This window comes from Melanerpes formicivorus, unplaced genomic scaffold (genome assembly GCF_026170545.1).
Source record: "Melanerpes formicivorus ecotype bairdi unplaced genomic scaffold, bMelFor1.0.p_v2 SCAF_125, whole genome shotgun sequence".
In the NCBI taxonomy this organism is placed as follows: domain Eukaryota; kingdom Metazoa; phylum Chordata; class Aves; order Piciformes; family Picidae; genus Melanerpes; species Melanerpes formicivorus.
This window is the reverse complement of record NW_027142477.1, coordinates 1,065,490-1,089,746: the sequence shown is the minus strand read 5'-3', so window position 1 is coordinate 1,089,746 and position 24,257 is coordinate 1,065,490. Positions and strand designations below refer to the sequence as shown.

Here is a 24,257-nt window from a genome sequence, read left to right as displayed (position 1 = left end):
GGATGTTCTCCTTCTCAAAAGCAAGGCCACTTCCCATGTTTGCATTGGGAATTTACCACTGGGCTCAGTGGAAACAGGATGGGATTCAGGAGCTTGCTGTGTTGAAAGATTCTGGAAGCTTTCCTGTGATAAATAGCTGCCAGCAGAGCTGCACAGCTGGCTGTGAAGGCAGATGTTGCTGCTGGTGTCCAGGGGATGCAGTGCACTGGGCACTCTTCTCCTCCTCCACTTTTGTTTCTTATATTTATAGCTTTGACTGCTTGTAAAGAGGGCAGTGCAGGGGGCATACTCCTCACTGCTGTACAACAACACATTCCCCAAAGGCACTGAGCCTTTCCTTCTGTTTTGTGTTTGTTCTGCTGATTTGGACCTTATAAATCAGAGAGAGAGATTCAACCCAAGGGAAATTTTGCTCTCTGAGCCCATCTGTCTAATTAGGAAGAAAGCAGAGACTGCTCATTTAGATTTGGACAACTGGATACCCATTGAGCTGTGTGAGGGCTGCCCAGGAGGGATGGTCTCCAGCTTCTTACAAGTCACACAGGCTGACAGGTGATAATCACCAGATGGCTTTTGAGCCAAGACAGAGAGAGGTAGGGACCAAGAAGCTCCTTCCTCCCCTCCAAGAGCAGCTGTGTTGGCTTCGACACAATCAAATAAATATCACTAGATACAGCCTTACATTGCTGCTCCCAGGATTAGCCATGCAGCAGAGCTTCCTGATAGGAAGAATGGTGATGGATCAGCATTGACCAAAGGGAGAGGAGAGAGAAGAGAAAGAAACCTTCCCTGTTGGACACTGTGAAGGGCAGGCTAGGCAGACATCTCTCAGCTCTTCTTCCTGGGGCTTGCAGACTTCTTCCACTTTGCTCTACCCAGAGTAAATGAATTATTTGGCCATATAAGAAGAAGAGTACATGAAGAACTTTTCAGATGAAGAAATATCAGGAAAGAGGAAGCATGTTATAGTATTTAGTTCAGCCACCTGTTTTGTGCAATCACCAAAACCTTTGGGATGGAATTTTAAAGGGACTTTGAGAAACAAGCATAGAGATTTGCTATAACCCACCCAAAGGCAGAAGCCTAGGACTCTTTGTTTGTTCTGAACAATTAATGTATCACAGTATCGCCAAGGTTGGAAGAGACCTCGAGGATCATCAACTCCAACCTGTCACCACAGACCCATGACTAGACCATGGCACCAAGTACCACATCCAATCCCCTCTTGAACACCTCCAGGGATTGGGACTCCACCACCTCCCTGGGCAGCACATTCCAATGGCTAGCAACTCTCTCTGGGAAGAACTTTCTCCTCACCTCCAGCCTAAACCTCCCCTGGCACAGCTTGAGACTGTGTCCCCTTGTTCTGGTGCTGGTTGCTAGAGAGAAGAGACCAACCCCCACCTGGCTACAACCACCTTTCAGGTAGTTGTAGAGAGCAATGAGGTCTCCCCTGAGCCTCCTCTTCTCCAGGCTAAACAATCCCAGCTCCCTCAGCCTCTCCTCATAGGGCTTGTGTTCAAGGCCTCTCCCCAGCCTTGTTGCCCTTCTCTGGACACCTTCAAGTCTCTCAATGTCCTTCTTAAACTGAGGGGCCCAGAACTGGACACAGGACTCAAGGTGTGGCCTAACCAATGCAAAGTACAGGGGCACAATGACCTCCCTGCTTCTGCTGGCCACACTGTTCCTGATGCAGGCCAGGATGCCATTGGCCTTCTTGGCCACCTGGGTGCACTGCTGGCTCGTGTTTAGGCAGCTGTCAATCAGTACCCCCAGGTCCCTCTCTGCCTGGCTGCTCTCAGCCACTCTGACCCCAGCCTGTAGCTCTGCCTGGGGCTGTTGTGGCCAAAGTGCAGCCCCTGGCACTTGCACCTATTGAATGACATCCTGTTGGCCTCTGCCCATCTGTCCAGTCGGTCAAGGTCCCTCTGCACAGCCCTTCTGACCTCTAACTGACTAAAATCTGCTCCCAACTTGTCATCTGCAAACTTGCTGATGACTGACTCGACCCCTTCATCCAGATCATCAATGAAGATGTTAAAGCGGATGGGGCCCAGCACTGTTCCCTGGGGGACACCACTGGTGACTAGTCGCCAGCTGGCTGTGGCACCATTCACCACCACTCTCTGGGCTCAGCCTCCAGCCAGTTCCTAACCCAGCTCAGAGTGTTGTGGTCCAATCCACGGGCTGACATCTTAGACAGCAGTTTGCTGTGGGGGATGGTGTCAAAGGCCTTGCTGAAGTCCAGGTAGGCCACATCCACAGGCCTCCCCACATCCACCAGGCAGTCACCTGATCATAGAAGGAGATCAGGTTGCAGCCCTAAAGTTTGTAGGTTTATAGGTTTTGTTTGGGTTTTGGTTTGGGTTTTTTTTAGCCACGGTTTGTGTTCATTTAAAGCTTTGGAGATTTCTCTCCAGCGTAGATGGTGTGTTCATACTTGCGTATGTGTTGCAGAGAAGGACAAAGATGGTGCCTCTCTGTTCATAGAGTGGGTTGGCTTGGAAGGGACCTTAAAGCTCATCCAGCTCCAGCCCCCTGCCATGGGCAGGGACACCTCCCACCAGCACAGCTTGCTCAAGGCCTTGTCCAACCTGGCCTCTAGGCAAGGGACGTCCACAGCCTGGGCAACCAGTTCCAGTGTCTCACCCTCCTCATTGTGAAGAGTTTCTTCCTCATCTCCAGTCTCAATCTCCCAGCGCTTGACCAAAGTCCCTCTCCAGCTCTCCTGGAGCCCCTTCTGGTACTGGAAGGCTGCTCCTGGAGCCTTCTCTTCTCCAGGCTGAACAGCCCCAACTCTCCCAGCCTGTTCACATAACATCCTCGTGGCCTCCTCTGGACCTCTCCAGCAGCTCCAGCTCCCTCTTGTGCTGGGGCTCCAGAGCTGGAGGCAGTGCTGCAGGTGGGGTCTGAGCAGAGCAGAGGGGCAGAATCCCCTCCCTGTGCTGCTGCTCTCCTTGCTCAGCACTCAGCTGGCTCTGGGCTGCCAGGGACCAGTGCCGGCTCCTGAGGAGTTTGTCACCAATTGACACCTCCAAGGCCTACTCCCCATGGCTGCCCTTGAGCAATTCTCTGCCCAGCCTGGATTTGTGCCTGGGATTGCCCTGACCCAACATGGGTAAATGAGGGGTTGGGTCAACATCATGATGAGGCTAAACCTTCATAGTTAATTGACTCATTAAGGAATGACCCTCGAGGGTGCATGCTGGGACCAGTGCTGTTTAACATCTCTGTGGGTGACATGGAGAGTGGGATGGAGGGAGCCTCAATAGGTTGACAGCAGGTGACACCAAGCTGTGTGGTGCAGCTGACACTCTGGAGGGAAGGGATCCATCCAGAGGGACCTGGGAAGGCTGGATCAGTGAGCTCAGGCCAACCAGCTCAGGTGGTGAAGAAGGCCACCAGCATCCTGGCCTGGAGCAGGAACTGGCACAGGGATGTGATTGTTCCCCTGGACCGTGCACTGGTGAGGCCACACCTTGAGTACTGGGCTCAACTTTGGGTCCCTCACTGCAAGAAGGATATTGAGGGGCTGGAGAGTGTCCAAGGAAGAGCAACCAAGCTGGTGAAGTGTCTGGAAAACAGGGCTGGTGAGGAGCAACTGGGGAACCTGGGGTTGTTTAGCCTGGAGGAGGATGAGGGAAACTTCATTGCTCTCTACAGCTCCATGAAAGGAGGCTGGAGCCAGGTGGGAGTTGGGCTCTTGTTGCATGTAACAAGTGACAGGAGAGGAGAAACAGCCTCAAGCTGTGCCAGGGGAGGTTCAGGTTGGAGATTAGGAATAATCTCTTCCCAGCAAGGGCTCTCAGGCACTGTCCCAGGCTGCCCAGGGAGGTGTTGCAAGTCCCCATCCCTGGAGGGATTTAGAGGACATTCGGGTGAGGAGCTCAGGGACATGGGCTAAGAGTTGTGTGCAGGGAGATGTTAGGTTGTGGGTGGAGTCCATGAACTTCAGGGTTTTTTCAAGCAGGATATTCTGTGATTAATAAGTGGAGTGTCTCCCACAACACAATGCACTGGTTTGCATCGAGAGATGGCTCTGGCTTTAGCACATTTGTAATTCTTTATAGGTCATGTGCTCTTTTTTTTTTTTCTCAAATATTTGTGCTATGAACTAGAAGAGGCTATTTTAAAACTCTGTCCTTCAGCCTGTGGACCACACTGTGGGGTGGGGTGGTGGAGCACCTGGCAAGATCATCTTCAGTAACAGGATAGAGAGGTTTGTGAAGGAAAACTCTTGCTGAGTCTCCCTGTGCTTGGCTCTGAAACTGCCTTCCTCAAAAAGAGTGGCAGTGAGACTGAGCTCAGCCAGGAGAAGGCAGTCTCCCTGTGCAGATGTCTCCCTGTGCTTCTTCCAGCAGCATCACTGCTTGGCCAAGCCTCAGGTTCAGACCCTGCTTTCTTTGATGTTGGTCTCTCCATGAGGCAAGATATTGTTGGTGAAGTCACCAAAGTCCCTCAGTGTGAGTTTGGGCAATTGCACTGCTCTGCCCACGAAGTGCCTGTGCTGACCCTGCCAGAAGGTCTTTAGGAGGGACTGTGAACAGCAGCAAGCAGATAAAGGTTGGGTTTGTCACAGGGTCCAGTGTTCAGCTCTGCAAAACCCTTTGGATGGTTTGTTTTAAGGTGAACATCTCTGATGGAGGTTGGAGAGCACAAGGACTGCTGCTGCTGCACTTCTGCTAGCCTAGAGACGGCCAGCACCATGGGGCAGGCAGTGCTGCTGAGGGCAGCTTCCTGGCTGGAAGAGAGGTTGCCAGCACTGCCAGCCTTTGGTGAAGGGCTCACAGGGACTTTGGAAATAAGGGCTTCAGAGCTGCTGAGAGGCAGCTGACCCTTGAGCTGTGCAAAGATCATTCACTGCCACAGGAGATTTCAAGGACTCAATTATTGGTTCCATTCCAGCTCTCAGCTTCCAAAATGTCATTTTTCTCCTCAAAAGAGAATAAGGCCCAGGAACAATCTGGTTAGTTCTAGAGCCATGGAATAAGGACATGCTGGCCACAGGTTCTGCCAGTAGAGGAGACTCACCTGTTGGGATGTGTAGGGACTGCCCACCCTTCAAGGCCCTTGCAGCTCACCAGACTGCTTCCCATGACTGTCAGACCCACTGTCCCTCATGGTCCTGCTGCCTTGGCTTTTGGCTGAGTGACTGGAATCATCTCAACCAACCCCAGTCTGGGTTCATTGGAGAGTGTTTTTCAGTTCTCTCTTTGTGCCTGTTTGCTGTAAGAGGAGCATGAAATTGGATGGAGGAGAGTGAGGCAGGGGCCAGGGAAGGGCCCTCAATGACAGCTTCTCTGGTGTGCACCTACCTCCAGCGCTTCCCTTATGGCACCCACATCCAGGCTGGCTGCTTGCTGTGCTGTGCTGTGCAGTGTAGATAGTCCATCACAGAATCCTAGACTGGCTTGAGGTGGACCTTAAAAGCTCATCCAGTTCCAACCCTCTGCCATAGGGGGGGACACCTCCCACGAGCCCAGGTTGCTCAAAGCCTCATCCAGCCTGGCTCTGAACACACAGCTTCTCTGGACAACCTGTTCCAGTGTCTCATCACCCTCATAATAAAGAACTTCTTCCTAGTGTCCAACCTAAATCTACCCTGCCCTAGTTTATTCCCATCAAAAATACTTTTTATGCCACCAGTATCTAATTGTTGCTTTTCTCTAACTTCTTATGATATTTTAGTTGAAACTAATTTTTGGTGTTTCTTGTGTTTAAAGCATTTGCAGGTTTGTAGTTGGATGCATTTCTCTCATCACAGTGGGTAGTGGTATTCTGGAAGCCCCAGTGCTATTTGTGAAGTATTGCCACGCAGCAGCCTGCACCAGGAAGCACTTCCAGCTGCCCTTATGTCCGAGGGTGATTCGTTTCCACTGAGCTTTTGCTTCCTTTTGACTGAGGGCTGGGCTCTTGCCCTTTCATTTAAGCGGGACAAAACCACAATTCAAGCAGCACACCATCGTAACGGCCTCAGGCTGTGCCAGAGGAGATTCAGGTCGGAGATTAGGAACAATTTCTTCACAGCAAAGGTTCTCAGGCACTGACACAGGCTGCCCGGGGAGGTGCTGGAGTCACCATCCCAGGAGGTGTTTAAGAGCAGTGCTGAGTGATATTGTTTAGTCAAAGACTTGGACTCGATGATCTTTCAAGGGCTTTTCTGGTCTGGGCAATTTTGTGTTTTTCAACTTATTTCGTATTGCTTGGAGTTTTCAAGGGACAATTTCCCCTCTGGGTGCTGTGCTATTTGCTTTCTTTCCATCTCAGATTGCAGGGAGCTGGGGAACACCACTCCTTCCACTCCTTTTGCTCCACTGCCCTCTCGGTTTTCCCTCTTGTTTTTTCTTTCTTTCTTTCTTTCTTTTCTTTTTTTTTTTTTTTTTTTTTTTTTTTTTTTTTTTTTTTTTTTTTTTTTTAAATTTGTCTTCTTTCTCTTCCTTCCTTTCCTGTGCAAATGGCAATGGAGTTGGTGGTGTGTGGAGTGGACCTAGATGCAGCTCCTGGTAGTAGTGGTACCAGTGACCACATGGCCAAGTGATGGCGGCGGGGGGCGCGGGGGTGCCAAGGGACACGGGCAGGGGTTTGACAGGGGCTTTTTGGAGCCGTTTCAGTTCAAATCACTCCGGAGGGTCGTTCTTCCTCACTCGCGTAGCAAAAACAGCTCTCCCGACGGGCGCCCGCTGCTCAGCCGCCCGTCGGTCCGCGGCACCGCCCTCCGGCAGCCTGCGAGAGGCGACTGAGAGCTCGAAAGGACTCGTTCGACTCTGGGCTTTCTCCCGCCGATTTCTTCCACTCGAGCTGAAACTCCCGTGGGTCGGGGGAAGCCCGAGCCGTCGCCTCCCCGCCGCTTCCCCCGGCAGCCCCTTTCCGCCCGTTAAACACCCGAGCTCCGGGCACCTCCCGGACGCCCCGGCGGGGGCCCGGCAGCGGCGGCGAGCATTCGGCAGGTGCTGGCAAGAGGCTCGGCCCGGCCTGCCCCCGACGGCCGGCGGGAGGGGAACCAGCGTCGAGCCGGAGCGGGCAACGAACAAAGCGGCTACCGGGGGCGCGCTGCCCCGCCTGGGCCGGCTCGGGGCCGCCCGCAGCGGGGGCGGGGTGACCGGGCCACCGGCCCCCTCCTCCGCGCACACACACGGACGCACACACCCCGGGCACACGCAGCCACAGCGGGACGATGCGGCGACCCTGGGCTCTGGTGCTGGGAGGGCTGCTCTGTGCTTGTGCCGCCGTGGAACCGCCGCGGAGCTACCCTCAGAGTGCGGTGCTGGACGGCGCGGCCGCGTACCGCCTGCGCTGGGCTCTCCGCGGCAGCGCCCTGGCCGTGCGCCTGGAGGTGCGCACCCGCGGATACGTGGGCTTCGGGCTGTCGGCCAGCGGCGGCATGGCCTCGGCAGACATCGTGGTGGGGGGCGTGGAGAGGGGCCAGCCCTACCTGCAGGTAAGGCCCGCTCCTTCCAGCGCCCGCAAGCGCTCCTGGCACCCCGCTCCCGGCACCCCGCTCCGCCTCCCGGCTCCTCTTTGTCCGCCACCTTCCTCCTGCGGTTCCTTTCTCGGCTCCTCTTTCCCTGCCCGCTTTCTTTCACCGCCTTCTCGCTCCCGTTCACGTCCCTTAGCCTCTTCCTCCCAGCGCTTCGGCCATTCCCATTGTTCTGAGCCCATGGAGAAGCGGTTCCCCTTCGGTCCTCTCCCTGCCATCCTTCCCCCTGAACTTCTGCAGGGGTTTTCTCAAAGGTGTCAGGTTTCCTTCCTCGTTATCCCGAAAACGCCACAGCCCTTTCCCCTCTCTCTGGGCACCCTCCCTGCTGGCTGCAAAAGAGAGAGGGGATAGCAGAATCTTCCCCAGCGAGCTGTGGCACCTTTCCCCTCAACAAGTGACGGAGCTTGGATGTCGCGGTGCCGCCTGAGCTTGTCATTGTAATCCCACTGGCATGAGGGCGGGATCCCACAGCTCCCCAGCGTGCTGACACCCTGCTATACTGGGCCACAGCCAGTGCTGCTCCTGTCCTTGCTGTTCCTCCTCACCTGGAGGTGTTTTGACCCATACATTGAAAACGACTGACCAGAGTAACCCATGGGACTCCTGGTACTGTCTTTGATCTGGCAGAGCACCCTCAGAGGAGCCCATCTGTGCTGGCATAATTCCCTAGGCATGTTTCTGTAGTTGCCTAGGTATTGCCAGGGCCATGGCTGGGAGCAGGAGTGTGGGACATAGGTTCTGCTGCTGCTTCCAGCAAATCATCCCCTCCAAGAGCCTAGTGTGGTAGGAGCCGTGAGAAGGGAAGGTCCTCTCTCAGTGACCTGAGAGTCAGCCTGGAGGATCTGGAGGGCTGGGGGAGCACGCACTGCTTGTCCCATGAGTGAATGAAAGGGAAATCAGGCCCAGCCTGACACCTTGTCAGCTCCAGCTACCTCAGTACTAACCTTGAGAGAGGCAATTTCAGAGCAGAGTGGCACTCTAGGAGAAGAGGTGGTTTGTCTGTTCTTCATGATATCAGACTCAGCTGATCTGTGAAGCTGCTGCCTAAAGTTTGATTTCACTTTAGGAAAACTAAATGCTTCATATGCTCTCCCAGCTGTAATAAAAATAAAAGCTGCAGGCAAAGAGAGCTTTCAGCAGAAACCTTTCTTTTTATTCCACCCCGCCCCCCTAGTTGACTACCTGACATTTGGACAAATATTTGTCTTATCCAAGCTCAGACTGAGTATTTTCAGAAGATTTGTTCCTCTATATTTCATGAAGATTTTTTTTTCTCCTGCAAACCTCTGAATGAAATGATAATAATAAAAATCCTGTTCTAGTCATAAACCCTTCACTCCCAGAATGTGAGGCTTGCTGGAACCTTGCACTTGAGAACCATGAACTTTGTGCTTGGTTAGTTCAGAGATGTTGTTGGGGTAAAGGAAGCCTTTGGGAGAGGGACCCAAACCTCTTTTAATGACACCCAGTGCTGAAGCATCCATCGCTTCCTTCCAGAGTTTGTGGCAATGGCAGCCTTCTGCTTTTCCTCGTTTCCAGCATTGTTTTATCTGAGTTCAGGTTCCAGCTCTGTATTTGCTCTGCCCCTCCTGCACCCTGCCTCCATACAGTTGTTCATATGCTGCAATCAAGTTGCTTCTCATTTTCCTAGCCTGTCTCTTTGCACACCCCACTGCAGGACACTTTCCCTAGCAGCCAAAGCACTTTCCAGGCTCTTTGCAGCAGGTTTTCAGCATCCTTTAAAACCTGCCCCATACAAATCCCATTCTTTTTCCAAGGATTTTCTTCACTGGCATCTCAGGACAAATCTAAAGGAGCAAGCAGAGAGAAGGGTGCAGCAAGTGCCTGCAGTTACTGAACGCCTGATACTTTCCTGGAGGCACTGATTTCAGCGCAGGAACATCTGCTCTGGGAAGCGCTGGCAGTTACTGTGTTGCTCTCTTAACTAGGTGACCCTCAGAGGAAACACTTCTGCTAAGCTTGCCTGCAACCTGAGGTTTTCTCCATCCGCATTCCTTCCTCAGATCCAGACAGAAAAGTTTCTTTTTAAGCTGGAGTGAGGTCTTGTACAAAGTTGCTCAGCTCAAATATTTCTGTGCTTGCACCGACAAGAAAAGGCCAGAAACAAAGAGGATGAAGAAACAAAATTTGTCTGAAGACTTTGTGGCCAGTCCTCAGGGACTGCTCTAAAAATGAATGGGTTGTTCCAGAATGCTGGTTCAATAATAGCCTTTGCTGGACACACAAACACAGCTGATGTTTTCAAAACCCCTCCTGTGCTGAGTGTATCTTTCACCTTATTTACTACTGAAAAGGAATTTGTCATAGATAGTACCCTGGAAATTGTGTGGCTTTAGGCCTGGCTGCACTCTGTGGAATCTCTGCAGCCTAGAATGAAAGAACTCACTTTCCCTCTTGGTTTTAGCAATGTGTTTTCCTTCCATGCCCATCAGCTGGAAAATGTCTCTCATGGTTTAAGCTCTTAGAAAGGTCATTTTTTGGCTTCTTTGAAGGTCTCCAGCTACTTGTTAGTGGCCTGAATTGTCAGAAGCTGTTCAGAAACACCTTTATAACCTTTCAAGTGGGCATTGAAATTGCTGGTCGCTTGAGAGAATTCAGCCTCTTTCCTCCCCCTTACGTCTTCTCCTTTAAAAATAGAAAGTGTTCTGGGAGGGCAGAGTCCTCTTCTGGGAACATGCATCTACATGGAGTCAGACTGCAGCCCTCAGCAAAGGCAGAAGCAGACACCTCAGTTTGTGGAAGATCCGTGTGGTGAGGTAGAGGAAAGCTTCCAGAGAGCAGAGAGAACATTTCTGGTACTGCCTCTTCATCCTCTCAGAGCAAGGAAGTGCTGCTCCCACAGTTAGCCAGCAGTACTTGCCTTGAGATCTGGTGACTCAAAGTTCTGGGTATTTGGGCCTGGGTTTTACTTTCTCAGTGTTTAGGTGTACCCTGAGCTTGGGTGCAGTGAGTGACTTGCTTTAGTTTGAATTTCCATGTTGGAGCTGTATTTAACCTAAAAGAGTGTCTCCTAGAAGGGAGGGCTGGAATCATTTGGTAATCTCAGGCTTAGTTCTCCAATATCTCCAGGCATAAAGTGTTAGAAGAACAAAGTTCAGAGCAGTTTTTCAGAGAGTATTTGAATGATGGAACAATTCCACATTTACTGCCCTAATGTTCCCCAAGTTCAGCATTTAGGATGGGATCTTAGAGCTGTTTTGGGAGGAGGCAGAGGACACATCATGGATACATGGATGTGTGCCCAAATAGCTTTTCCGTGTTCAGAGTCATAGACTGGTTTGGCTTGGAAGGGACCTTAAAGACCATCAAGTTCCAGCAGCCATGGGCAGGGATACCTCCCACTAGCCCAGGGTGCTGCTGTGAGGGAGGCTTCTCTGCCAAGCAGAAGGAGGGAAAGAGGGAGATGAGCATTCTGATGGTTCCCACTTACTGAGACCCCTGAGGGGCCAGCAACAGGTTAGGTGGTGTTTGGGTGAACATGTCTGAGAAGGAGGAGAAGATACAAATGGGGGCTGGTGTTAGAAAGCCAGGAGCTGCCATGGTCTCTCTAGGGAGGGAGTGGACTTGGAAGGAGAGTTTATGCTTAAGAAGATGTTACCTTGAAGTATTGCCATGGTCACTTGCAGCATGCCTTACTCTTCATCAAAGCTTTTGCAGCTAGTGTCCTTCCTCCTCCTCTCCTCCCATTTTCTTCCTTTTTCCTTTTCCTTGTTTAAATGCATCTCTTTTGTGCTTAGAAATGGACACAGCATGCATTTTCATGCTAGACCCGAGCCTCTTCCTTGGTCTCCACCCCTGTCTGGAATTGTGCATCCCCACCCACAGCATGTAACTGCTGAGAGCCTCATTTTGGGGAGAGTAATCCCCCTTGATGAATGCCTATTTTGTGCAAGCAACACAAGAGGGTTGCATTGTTTGGATCTTCTGTTGAACTCGCACAAAAATAGCCCCTGCTCGGGGTGAATGGCGACTGTGTGCCACTGGAAAGTGCTTTATTATTCATTAGAGCCTTGCTTGTTAACTGTCACCCCAGCTAAAGAATATCTGTTATCAAATGTATCCCATGGAGTTAGCTTAATTGCTGGTAGGGAAGTACTTGGAAGAGGTTTTAAAGGACAGAAAGCAGTCGGCGTTCTCTGCACTTCACCATATGCTGCTTCTAAGTGCACTCATGCCAACAACAACAAAAGAAGTGTTTAGAAAACAACTTGAAAGGCACCAAGAGAGAGATGCAAGCGAGTGCCACACTGACACATCTCAGTTGGTGCTTTGATGGAAGTATTTCATGCCTTTGGGCATCGGGGCAAAATCTCCTCATGACTAATGAGTCCCTCTTGGCTTGCTTGTGGGGCATAAAGAGACACTTCAGTGGACATCCCTGCTGGCTGGGTGCTTTGTGGCTCCCTTTCAGAGGTACAATATCTGGGACAAGGAACCAACAGTTGGTGAACAAAAGATGGGAAGAATTCTGTAGCTCTTGTGTTGTGCAGGCTCGGGGACTGCTTTGCAAGGGGTTTTGTTTGTACTCTCTGTGGTATTTGTTCTTCTCCTTTGGATGTTGGCAATCCTAAGAAAATGAAATTTTCTTACAGCTCCCCAAAATCAGTAGCTGGGGCAGGATGGAAATGTAGCCCCCGGGGTGAGGCAAAGACCACAGCGGGGGGAATGGTTTAATTCTCCATACAAACAACTCTCCTGGAAGGAGGGGTGGGGAGAGGGGAGACTGTCTAAGGCACATACAGAAATGTTGGCAACACTAAGAGTTATCTTTGGAAACCCCTGAAGTCTTTTTAAAACTACCTGATAATTGAAGTAATTAAAGTCATTAAACGAAGCAAACTTGTGCTGGCTGAATGTGGCTCCTGGGTAAGGAATGTTCCTCCTGATGAAGTGCAGCTGTAACACTGGATCATGCATCATCTCCTGCTCAGAGATTTCCTTTCCCTTACAGCACCTTGCTGCATGTTTTTTCTAGTCTAGTTGTGCTAGGACAGCCTTTAACCTAGCTTGATAGCTTCTTCTCTAACTAGGATCTAACCTCTTAGATCAGCATTTTTTCGTGCTGGAGAGGCTCAGGTAGGTGCTGGGGACTGCTGCAGAGTTCAGTTATCCAGGACGATAAGCAATGTTCTGTTTCAACTTTGTACACCTTTGTGCAGTAACTTAGAGAGCTCTCCACCTTTCACTGTTCTCCAGTTGTGTGAGGAGAAAGTGACAGTTTTATATGTCCCAGGAATGCCACAGAAACCAAGGAGGTGTCAGGGGGCTATAGGCTAACAGGAACCTGCCCTGGGCAGCAATTACTTGACACATTTAGGTGACTTAGAGCTTGACTGAGGACAGCTGTGTCTGTAAGTCAGTCATTGTGTTTTATCTGTGAAAAATCCTCTGTTTTGCTGAGAATATCTTTGTACTTGGATACAGCCATAGAGACATTGCCATAGAATCACAGAGGAGTGGGCCTTGGAAGGGACCTCCAGAGATCATCTAGGCCAATCACCCTGCCAGAGCAGGAGCACCCAGGGCAGGTCACTCAGAACACAGCCAGGTGGGGTTTGAAAGGCTCCAGAGAAGGAGATTTCACAACCTCTCTGGGCAGCCTGCTGGGAAGGGAATTCTGAGAAGGGCTGGGAGTGCCAGGATGAGGACAATGGCTTTGAGCTGGGAGAGGGCAGATTGAGACTGGAGATGAGGAAGAAATACTTGAGAGTGAGGCAACTGTGGCACAGGTTGCCCAGGGAGGCTGTGGATACACCTCATCTCTGGAGGTGTTCAGGCCCAGGCTGGTGAGACCTTGTGCAGCCAGATGTAGTGGGAGAGGGGATTGAAAGTAGATGATTATTGAGGTCTCTTCCAGCTGAAGCCATCCTAGGAGTCTGTGATCTTTGCCTGAAACTCAAGCTGGAGTTTTTCTGAGATTGCAAAACAATCATTGAGTTTGCTTATTTCTAAGCTCAGGCTCTGCTTGGTTCTTGCCAAACACTCTGTCAAACCAGCTTCACTTTGGTGCTAACATCCAGTGCGTTGGAGCCATGAGCAGCAGGATTCCATCCAAACCGAGTGCCACAATGCGTGAGAGAAATGGTAACCACAATTAGTTTTTGGGAACCCAGAGAGGGATAGCAGGATGCTGACTTCAAACAAACTCTGTGGTCACTTCTTCTATGTACTGTAGCCATTTATCTATCCTATCTATACACAGACAGGGCCTCACCTGTGCCAACCTTCATGCTGGGATCAGCTTCCCCATCCCTTTGCCGAATCTCTCTTCAGCCCTGGTCTTAGATGTGAGCCTGGATAGTTTGGGAATGTTCAAAGCTCCATGGGTTGGCTACAGGACATAGTTGAAGACTAGTTGCAACACAGCTTGGGTTTCCCTCTTTTCCCGCTCCTGTCTTCTCCCTTGACTTGCTTGTCAGTGTTCAGTGTGAGGGGGCAGGCTGGGCAAAAGCAGAGCTGATCACCAGCTGAGCCTGCAAGGCGACTTCTGGCTGGGGACAGGACTTGAGGGTCTTTTTTTGCTTCTGGAGGTTGAAAGGTGCTGGCCATAATTTAGGCTGGGAACTGGAGCTCATAAACAAACCAATGCTGTACATCACAAAGATCTGGGGAGGGAGTCCCCTAAACACCTGTCCTGTGCTGTGATAGCAGCTGGTGGTGCTTCCAGGGTTGGGCTTCCCTCTGCAGCTGTGCTTACAGTCTCCAAGGATAAACCAACTTCTTTTCATATCCTTAAGAAATCATTCTTCCTTCCTCTAGAGCAGCAATCAGAAACCTTATATGCCACAAACCATATGTTTTTACGAAAGAAAGAGGTTAATGTGATCTGAAAAACAGCATAAGATGATCAGCTGCACATCTGGAAGAGGGCATAAAATACCTTTTACTAGCAGGAAGGTTTTTCCTTTGCCATCTGTTGTTTCAATTTGCTAGGTAATGTGAGGAAGGAGATGACTAATTATTTAATTGATTGCACAGCTTAGCCCAGATTTTAAGATGTCATTTTCACAGAGTCCATGCAATTGGCAGAGCCCTCCAAGCTCACGCAGCCCAACCCTCCACCCAGCACTGCAGAGTCAACACCAAACCATGTCCCTACGCACCAGGTCCATCATGCACCCCAGGGATGGTGACTCCAGCACTGCCCTGGGCAGCCTGGTTCTGATCCAAGCCAGGATGCCCTTGGCTTTCTTGGCCACCTGGGCACTGCTGGCTTATGTTCAGTCAACCAACACTCCCAGGGCCCTCTCCAAGCTGCAGCTTTCCAACCACAGGTCTCCAGGTCTGTAGCTCCCCATGGGGTTATGTCCAACATTATTGAAGGGAGCATAGGAGCTGAAAATGCTTCACATGGAAACAGTTTCCATAAGCAGATTCTGATGTTAAACTATTTGTTATGATGCATGGTGACCAATAGCACCTCTGAGTCCACATTTTAACCTCTAAGTGAGAAGTAAGGCATCCAGGGTAGAAAAGGGAGTCATGGCACCCTTATCTTTTCTTTCTGTAATGGTTACACTTGAAGTAAAATGTAATGCTTGAAAACTGTCTCCTCATTTGACATCTGATACATGCCTGTTAAGTATAAGCAACCGGAGAACCTGGATCTAAGTGCCAAATGGCTACAGAAATCCTGTTGCCAGGTTTGTGCTGTGAGAGGTTCAGAAATCCAGTCTGAAGGACTTGATCTTTATTGTAGATCTCTGATGATACTTCACAGCATTCAGAGGGAGGTGTGTCAGTGTGATCTAGCCAGGGACAGCTTTCCAGCTAATCTGTGGGGTGGCAAAACCAAGCCTGTGTAAAGGGGGTTGCAACATTAAACCTTTCCCTACCTGGTAGGAAGACTCACAGAATGTTAGGGATTGGAAGGGACCTAGAAAGATCTTTGAGTCCTACCCCCCTGCCAGAGCAGGGCACCCAGGGCAGGGCACCCAGAACACATCCAGGGGGGGTTGGAAAGGCTCCAGAGCAGGAGACTCCACAACCTCTCTGGGCAGCCTGCTCCAGGCTCCAGCACCCTCACAGGGACAAAGTTTCCCCTCCTGTTCCCCTGGCACCTCCATCTGCTCCAGCTTGCCCCCAGTGCCCCTTGTGCTGTCCTTGGCCATCTTTATCCCCAGCCATGAGGGCAGCCCTCAGGCTGCTCTGCTCCCAGCTCCAAGCCCCAGCTCCCTCAGCCTGGCCTCACAGGGAAATGTTCCAATGCCTTAATCAAGAATAAACTGTTCCACTCTATGATCTCCTTTGGCCTTCTGAGCCACTTTCCAAAGACCTTTAGATGTATCCAGTGGTCTCTTTTCACTGGGCACAAGGACCTCAGTGCAGTGTAGGCTGTCCAGACCTGGTGGCTTTGATTCCATTTTGACTCAGAAGCAGCACTTCCAGTTATTCTTTTCTCCTCTTCTGAAAGGAAGCATGGGAGATGCATTAATATACAGCTCTATAGAGACATCTGCAGCTACCTTTCCCTTACTGCTCCAGGATGCTGCTGGCAAGGATGTGGCACCACAGTTTGTCAGGGTCTTCATTTTTGACAGCCTCCCCTGGCTCCTTATGCTCTGTACACAAACTCCTGTCTTAAGGGCTTTTAAGCTCTGCTGGGTAAATTAAGCAAAGCCTGCATGGTCTGACCAGAAGTCATCTCTCTGAGCAGAAGGACATCAAGCTGTTTCCTTGCAGTGTGGCCTTGTTTGCTTTTAACACCGGTGAGCAAACCGTTCTCCTGTGAGAGGCTGAGCAAACAAATTCCAAGCTGTTCAGAACTCTTTTTTCCCTATTAATTTATTTGAATTCATTTTTGTGATGATATGTGGCTAATTTTCAGCAGAGGGAATAAAACCAGTAACAGAGGCAGTCTGCTAACTCCTACAGAGCTCTTGGCAAGCATACTCCATGCCTGATTCCCTCAGGGCAGCCACGGTGCGCTCAGTGCAGTCACAGGATTTTGGGGAGAAAAGGACATCTTTGTCTTCCTGGGCACTACAGAGATTTGCTTCCCAGCTGATCTCAGCACCCTGATGTTTAAGGGCTGCTTCAAGGTGATGGTGTCAGGCAGAAGTGTGTGGAGACAAGGGGTTGACAGGATCATTGAATGACTTGAGCTGGAAGGGACCTCAAATATCATCTGGTTTCAAGCCCCCTGCCATGGGTAGGGACACCCCCACTAGACCAGCTTGCTCAAGGCCTCGTCCAGCCTGGGCTTAAACACTTTAACAGATGAGGTGTCTACAACTTCTCTGGGCAGCCTGTTCCAGTGTCTCCCCAGCCTCACTGTGCAGAACTTCCTCCTGATGGCCAACCTAAACCTGCCCTGCTCCAGTTTCAAACCGTTGCCTCTGGTCCTGTCCCCACAGCCCCTTCTGAACAGTCCCTCCCCAGCCTGCCTGTAGGTCCCCTTCAGGTACTGGAAGGCTGGGACCTTAGAGGTCTCCCTGGAGCCTTCTCCTCTCCAGGCTGAACAGCCCCAGCTCTCCCAGCCTGTCCTCACAGGGGCTTTATTTTGGTTTCTGTGTCCTGTAGACATGCTGAGAAGTGCTGAAGTTCACCAGCAAAACATTGGAGCCTGCACACCTGGTCTTGCTTCACATTGCTGAGCTTTCCTTCCCAGTAGTTCCATGCAAAGACTCTGAATCTGTTCAGATGACCTGAAGCTACTCTAGAATTTGTGCTCCTCAGTAATTCAGTGTGTTGCTGCTGGTTCTACCACAGAGCTGCTTCCCTCCTGTTTGATGTGCCACTGCAGCAGAGGTCCCACACTTTAACAGCTGAGGTTCACAAGGTTACATTTCTTGTCCAGACAAGCCCTTGCTCTGTGGGAGATGTACCTGTTTTCAGAGCAGGGGTGGTGCTGGGTCTGGGGACACACAGCCTCTCTCCAAGCTCTGATGCAGGGTTAGAGTACAGTGCTGTGATCCCAGAAAGCACCAGACCAGAACAGACCAATTATTAATACTGAGGAGGGATCTCACCAATGCTGATGAATACTTACAGGGTGGGTGTCAGGAGCATGGGGCCAGGCTTCGTTCAGTGGTGCCCAGTGACAGGACAAGGGGTAGTGGGCACAAACTTGATCATAGCAAGTTCCATCTAAGCATGAGGAGGAGCTTCTTTACTTTGAGGATGGTGGAACCAAGGAGCAAGCTGCCCAGAGAGGTTGTGGAGTCTCCTCTGGAGAGGTTCCCAACCCTCCTGGACATTGGGATCTTGGGCAAGCTGCTGTGGATGACCCTGCTGGAGCAGGGGGGCTGGGCTGGATGATCTCCAGAGGTCCCTTCCAAGCACTATCATTCTGTGCCATTCTGTGATTTCCCTCTAGAAATGCAATCCCCAAACTCTTTCTCTAGACAAACATGATTCATCAGTCCCCTGTCTTGGAGCATTGAATTTCAGGTCCCAGGCTCTTCTTTTGCTCCCTTTGGTGATCATTCCTCCATATATGGATTCCTCCACACACATACTCGGTCATTTGTGGCCGTGAGGAGTTCAGAGAGCAAAGCAAGCAACTCCTTTTGGTACCTTCCAAGTGTTGACATTTGGGATTTTTTTTCAGTTTCAGAACAAACCTAACTGCTTCACCTTCTGTCATCCTGTGGTAGTAGTTTTAGCAAGACACAATTAAATCGGAAGATGTCCAAACTGTCCTTGAAACTGCATTCTGACTGAGATAATTGTAGAAGTGTTTCCAACAGTTATTTGTCCATCTGCAAAGGCAGAGAATCTTGTGAACTCTGCCTGGGGTGCCCCTGGCCTCTTGCACACCCAGATGTCTAGGATAGGGTTAAGCCTAAGACTGCAGCTCCTAAATGATCCTTGTCAATGAGCTCTCTCATTCCCTTCAGCTTGGAGAAGAGAAGGCTCCAGGGAGACCTTAGAGCATTCTTCCAGTGTCTAAAGGGGGCTCCAGGAGAGCTGGGGAGGAACTTTGGACAAGGGCTGGGAGTGCCAGGACAAGGAAGAATGGCTTCGAGCTGGGAGAAGGGAGATTGAGAGTGGAGAAGAGGAAGAAATTCTTGAGAGTGAGGCTAGGGAGACTCTGGCACAGGTTGCTCAGGGAGGCTGTGGCTGCCTCCTTCCAGGAGATGTTCAAGTCCAGGCTGGATGAGGCCTTGAGCAGCCTGGGCTGGGGGAGGTGTCCCTGCCCATGGCAGGGTGTTGGAGCTGGATGAGCTTCAAGGTCCCTCCCAAGCCAACCCATTCTGTGGCTCTGTCTCTGTCAGTCAGGTTCCAGCTACTCTCACTGGTAACCAAATACTTGGCTGTAACAATTGACGATTTTCCAGCTTGGCTACCTCCACTTTAAGAGCAGGAACATCTCGGTAGAGGTGAATGGAGCTCCTAACAGCTGCAGTAGTTATCTTCTTGCAGGAGCGGCAGGTGCTGCATTGTTTTGTGAAGGGCACCTCAAGATGAATGGTGGTGGCCTGGAGCCTGTTCAGATGTATAGCTGGTGGTGATGAGGTCCCCTCCCCAGCCCAAACCACACCGAATCAGGCTGGTGGCCAGGGGAGCTGCATCTGGGTCAGTGGGCAGCCCTTGCCAGGTGGCCAGGGTGGGAGGAGAGGGAGGGCAGGGGCCCAGCTGCACCGGGTCGCAGGAGTTCGGGGTGAGGAGGTTAATGACCTGGATTGCTGCAGCCACTCCTCCAGTGGCTGCCTCTGCTGGACCCCAAAGCAGGAGACACCCCCTCCTCAAAGCCGGACCTGACCTCAGCCCAGCACCTTTTGTGTGAGCTGAGCACCTTTTGTGCTGGGTAAGCTGCAGGGTGTCTCATGCCGGTCAGACTTCATTCAAGGAGTTTGCTTTCTGTAGGGCAGTGAAAACAAAGGGGAAGCTGTGAACAGAGGGAAGGGCAGCCTTGCTAATGGGAGCCTTAAGGGAGAGTTCTGCTACAGCTCTCCACACCCCAGCCATGATAAGTGAAGCTCCTTGCTTGTTGGGTGCAGCTTTTCTTTCTGCAGCTCCATGCAGGCAGTGCTGGTTTAAGCTGCTCAGGGCTCTCTCAGCTGCTTACCAATGAAATTTGCTTCCTTGGAGATTTTTAATTACAAAAAGTTCATTGCCCCCTCAGATGTATCACCTGGTACAGACCTCTGCTCTGCATCATTTCACACCGTGGTGTGCTTCAGGGGCTTCAGCATTTGTAATTCAGTATCAGATGTGAATGAAGGCTTTGCCTTTTCTTCTGACAGGATTATTTTACAGACGAAAACAGAGTTCTCAAGAAGGACCCTCAGCAGGATTACCATCTGGAATATGCCATGGAAAATGGGACACACACCATACTGGCTTTTAGCAGAGAGCTGCACACCTGTGACACCAACGACAGGAGCATAACGGTGAGAGGCTCTGCAGGGGTGGAAGGAGATGGAGCAAACTGTCAGAGGCCAAACCTGCACATGGATAGGAAGCTGGATACTAAAACCTCACCTTAGTAGTGGACAGGAATCACAGAATCATTCAGGCTGGAAGAGACCCTCAGGATCACCAAGTCCGACCCAGAATCCTACTCTGCAAAGTTCACCCCTAAACCATATCCCCAAGCACCATATCCAAACCGCTTTGAAACCCCTCTGACCTTTAACACCCTCCAGGGATGTGCCTTCCCTCCCTGGGCAGTGCTGGTGTCTGTTTCCAAACCACCTGTTGGGCCAAATCGAGATCCTTGTGCTGTTGTATTAAGTTCCTCTGTTGTAATTTTGTGTAGTGGTGAGAGGCAGTTCAGTTCTCACACACACACACAAAGAAACCCCAGCTAACTCAGTTGGAGAAGCAAGATGGATGAGAGCTATATTTACAAGCAGGATGAGATCCAGATGGATCTGTACACAATATACAGCATTTACAATATGTACAGAAATACACAGCAAAGAAAGTGAAACAGAACAAAGCTTTCCCTCCTCCAGCCAGGAGGGTCTCCCCCCCTGTATCCCCTCTCTCCCCCTACCTCCCTTTTTCCCCAAAGAGGGTTAGAGAGAGAGAAAAGGAGGAAATTCTGTTAGCTCAAAGCATGTGCAAGAATTAGTTTCTTATCTGTTAGCTCAAGGTTAACTCTGTCCAGCAGCAGTTGCTCAGAGAGAGACTGAAACAGACAGGCTGAAAAAGACAGACAGACTGAACTGAGACTCAAACTGAACTAAAACTTAAAGTTGCATTCCACCAATCTACCAATGAAATTCGTTTGGAATATCTTTGTTTTCAAAACATGCAGCCAGAGTGTTCCAGCACTGTCCCTTTCTAAAAGGCACAGCCTCAAACCATCACATTTTGGCTTTGTTTGCCCTTCTGCTTTACTGCCCAACTATCATTTCAAATCGTTGGAAGTTGGTGACTCAGGCACTGGAGATGGCAGACAGGTGAGAGAGATTTGCAGGGCTGCCAGTTTTGGGCTTGTCTCCTCCGTGTCTTGGAAGCATTGCTGTTGTTCTGCACTGTTTCCATTATCTGTCTCTGTAATGTGCATAAAAATATCAACGTGAGGAACTGAGGAGATGCAGGATGCAGGCTAAACCACAGCTGGATAAGCCCAGCCAGATTTCCTCACCTGGAGTACTGCACCCAGCTCTGGAGCCCTCAACACAGGAAGGACAGGGACCTGATGGAGCTGGCCCACAGGAGGGCCATGAAAATGATCAGGGAGTTGTAGCAGCTCTGCTACAAGGACAGGCTAAGGGAGCTGCGGGTGTTCAGCGTGGAGGAGAGAAGGCTCTGGGGAGACTTGGTAATGACCTTCCAGTACCTGAAGGGGTTACAAGAAGTCTACAAGAAGGCTGCAGAGGGACTGTTCCCAAAGGCCTGCAGGGACAGGACCAGGGACAATGGTTTGAAATGAGAGCAGAGCAGATTGAGCTTGGATGTAAGGAACAAGGTCTGCACCAGGAGGCTGCTGGAACACTGCAGCAGGTTGCCCAGGGAGGTGGTTGAGGCTCCACCCCTGGAGATACTCAACGTGAGGCTGGACAGGGCTCTGAGCATCCTGATCTAGTGGAGGATGACCCTGCTGAGTGCAGGGGGTTGGACTGGATGAGCTTTGAGGTCCCTTCCAAGCCAGCCCATTCTGTGACCCTGTGATTCCCAGGCAGTCAGTGGATCTGTGTCTTTCACACCTGCTCCAAATGTCCAGTGTAATTGAACATTCTGGGACATTTCAGGACTTGGTAGAGGGCTTTGTCTCAAGGGTGGTGAAGGCAGCCTGAGAATGGATTACAGAGAATTGCTCTGTGCTGTGGCTGCAGATTGAAGATGCAAATCTGTCCCACGGCTGAATGTCCTCCTGCCCTGGAATGTGAGGACAGCAGCTCGCAGCTACGTGCCTACAGAGCTGAGCCTGGGAAGGGGTTTGGGAGGAAACCTTCTCTAATTGCTTGTAAGTAAAGGACTTTTGTAGGAAAAAACAGAGTTCATACATTGGGTTGGTTACCTCTTGAGGAGTCTGTCCTGCTGGTTGCAGATTTGGTTTAAGTTGGTGACATCAATGAAGGGATCTCTCGGAGTGAGGCTCAGCTCCTTCACATCTCCAGTGAACCCTGAGTGCAAAACACGGAAGGCAAAGCTGTGTCTGGCTCCTCCTCTGCTGGATGCTGTCCTTGCTCAGCCCCTCTCAGAGGAGCTGTGTGAGCTCTCAGGAAGGTTCCTATTCCTTATGGACGCTGGGGGCTGTTGTTTGGTATCTTTCCAGGAGAGCACAGTGAGGGTGATCTGGGCCTACCACGACACAGACCTGGCAGAAGCAGGGCAGAACTACCACGGGGCCACTCGTGGCACAAGAAGCCTGCGCCTGCTGCAGCCGGGGAGGGACGAAGCCTCCTCTGCCTCTTTGCCCTACTTTGACCTGACCAACAGAGACGTAAGTGGCTCCAGGGGCTGGGGCTGTGTGCAGATGAGGGTGAGGTGACAGCCAAAGCTTTGGCCTCCTGCAGCAGCCCCATGTGACCCTTGTCTTCTTGCCCTTCTTATCAAGACAGGTGCCTGTACCAGACAAGGATACGACCTACTGGTGCCAGATGTTCAAGATCCCTGTGCAGCGGCAGAAGCACCACGTGACAAAGGTGAGTGGCTCACACAGAGACCCCTTAGGGGTGCTCAGATGGTGATTTGGCTCAAGACCAGTGCTGCTTACCAGGAAAAAAACCTCTTGCCTGTCTGCACAAACACGGGTCAAGTGTCTGCCCTGGACCTGATTCCGGTGTGCCCTGCGCAGTGGTGCCTGCAGGGACACAGCCCCTACGTCCTCTCTCCCTTCAGAAAATGAGGGTGAGAATTATTGATCTCTTTAAACATTGTTTGCAAAGACTAAGTAAAATTGTCTAGAGGCTTGTTCCATCAAGCTTCCGCTTTTCACAGGATCAGTCACAGAATGGTAGGGGTTGGAAGAGACTTCCAGAGACCATCCAGGCCAGCCCCATGCCAGAGCAGGGTCACCCAGGGCAGCTCACACAGAACACATCCAGATGGGGTTGGAATCTCTCCAGAGCAGGAGACTCCACAACCTCTCTGGGCAGCCTGCCCCAGGGCTCTGTCACCTTCACAGGGACAAAGTTTTCCCTTCTGTTTCTGTGGCTCCTCCTCTGCTCCAGCTGGCACCCAGTGCCCCTTGTGCTGTCCTTGGACATCAGAGTAGGAATGTGACAGATTTCTTTTAGCAGAGAGGAGGGTTTGAGAAAAGATGAACTGCTGCAGTTTGTTCCAGTGAAAGGTCAGGGTTTTATCTGATTCCAGAGGCAATGCCCACAGTGGCGTTATCTCCTGGTACATCTCATGGGCACAGACTCCATTGTCCTCAGCTGTACAAAAGGCAAATAGTGAGAAGCAGAGATGGATGCTGCAGTTTAGTGAAAAATTAATGAAACCCTGCAAGCATCCACACAAGGCTCACAGAATCCCAGGGCATTCCAGAGCCCACATGCACAAACTTGTTTGGCTGCAATGCTTTTTCAAACTTCTCTTTCATTTTGGGCCTGAAAACTTAAGAGTGCTGGGGGCAAGCTGGCTCTCACATTCCTCGTGAGACCTCGTAAGTGCACAGCTTCAGTGCACTGCTGCTGAGAGCACAGTGAGATAGCTTTTGCCCTCCTTTTTCTCATTCTTTGAACCCAGGAATGCTTTAAAGGCTGTAATTCCATCCCATTATTATTTTTGGTGGCTGTCAGTCACGTGTCTCCAGTGCAGCTGGTAAAACTGGGATTTTAAATGAGCTCGGGGGCTCAGCATGTGACCTCCAGTGTGGCTCTGAGAAACACCTGTAGTGATTCTGAAACATAGTTGGTTTCTGCACTTTGTGGAATCACAGACTCAGTGGTGGGGGTTGGAAAGGACCTCCAGAGATCACCCAGCCCAACCCCTGGGCAGAGCAGGTCACACAGAGCACATTCAGGTGGGGCTGGAAAGGCTCCAGAGCAGGAGACTCCACAACCTCTCTGGGCAGCCTGCTCCAGGCCTCAGCACCCTCACACCACAGAAGTTTCTCCTCATGCTCAGGTAGAACTTCCTGGGTTCCATCTGCTGTCCATTGCCCCCTGACCTATCCCAGGACACCACTGAGCAGAGCCTAGCCCCTTCTTGACAGCCACCCCTCAGGTATTGATAGACATTTGATCAGATCCCCTCTCAGCCTTCTCTTCTCCCCAGGGCTCTCAGCCTTTCCTCACCACACAGATGTTGTTCTAGGCCCTTCAGTGTCCTTGTAGCCTTTTTATCTGCATGAAGAATTGCAAGGTCCAAATTTCTGCCTTCAGATACTTGCTCTTTAGTCACATTTGAG

The 24,257-nt window shown here is 50.9% G+C and overlaps 1 protein-coding gene across 3 annotated transcripts in view; it reads left to right on the top strand.

Annotated features, from left to right (window-relative positions):
* The window catches only part of MOXD1 (monooxygenase DBH like 1), a 101,267-nt gene that overhangs the window by 16,018 nt on the left and 60,992 nt on the right, over positions 1 to 24,257 (top strand). For 2 of the 3 annotated variants that reach the window (XM_068167898.1, XM_068167897.1), the window contains exons 2-4: positions 19,690 to 19,836; positions 22,176 to 22,343; positions 22,462 to 22,545. In XM_068167898.1, coding sequence (XP_068023999.1) covers positions 19,759 to 19,836; positions 22,176 to 22,343; positions 22,462 to 22,545 — 330 coding nt within the window. In that variant the 5' untranslated portion in view covers positions 19,690 to 19,758. Of the gene's footprint in view, positions 1 to 6,746; positions 7,439 to 19,689; positions 19,837 to 22,175; positions 22,344 to 22,461; positions 22,546 to 24,257 lie in introns of those variants that run through there. The other variant, XM_068167896.1, reaches the window with a different exon arrangement.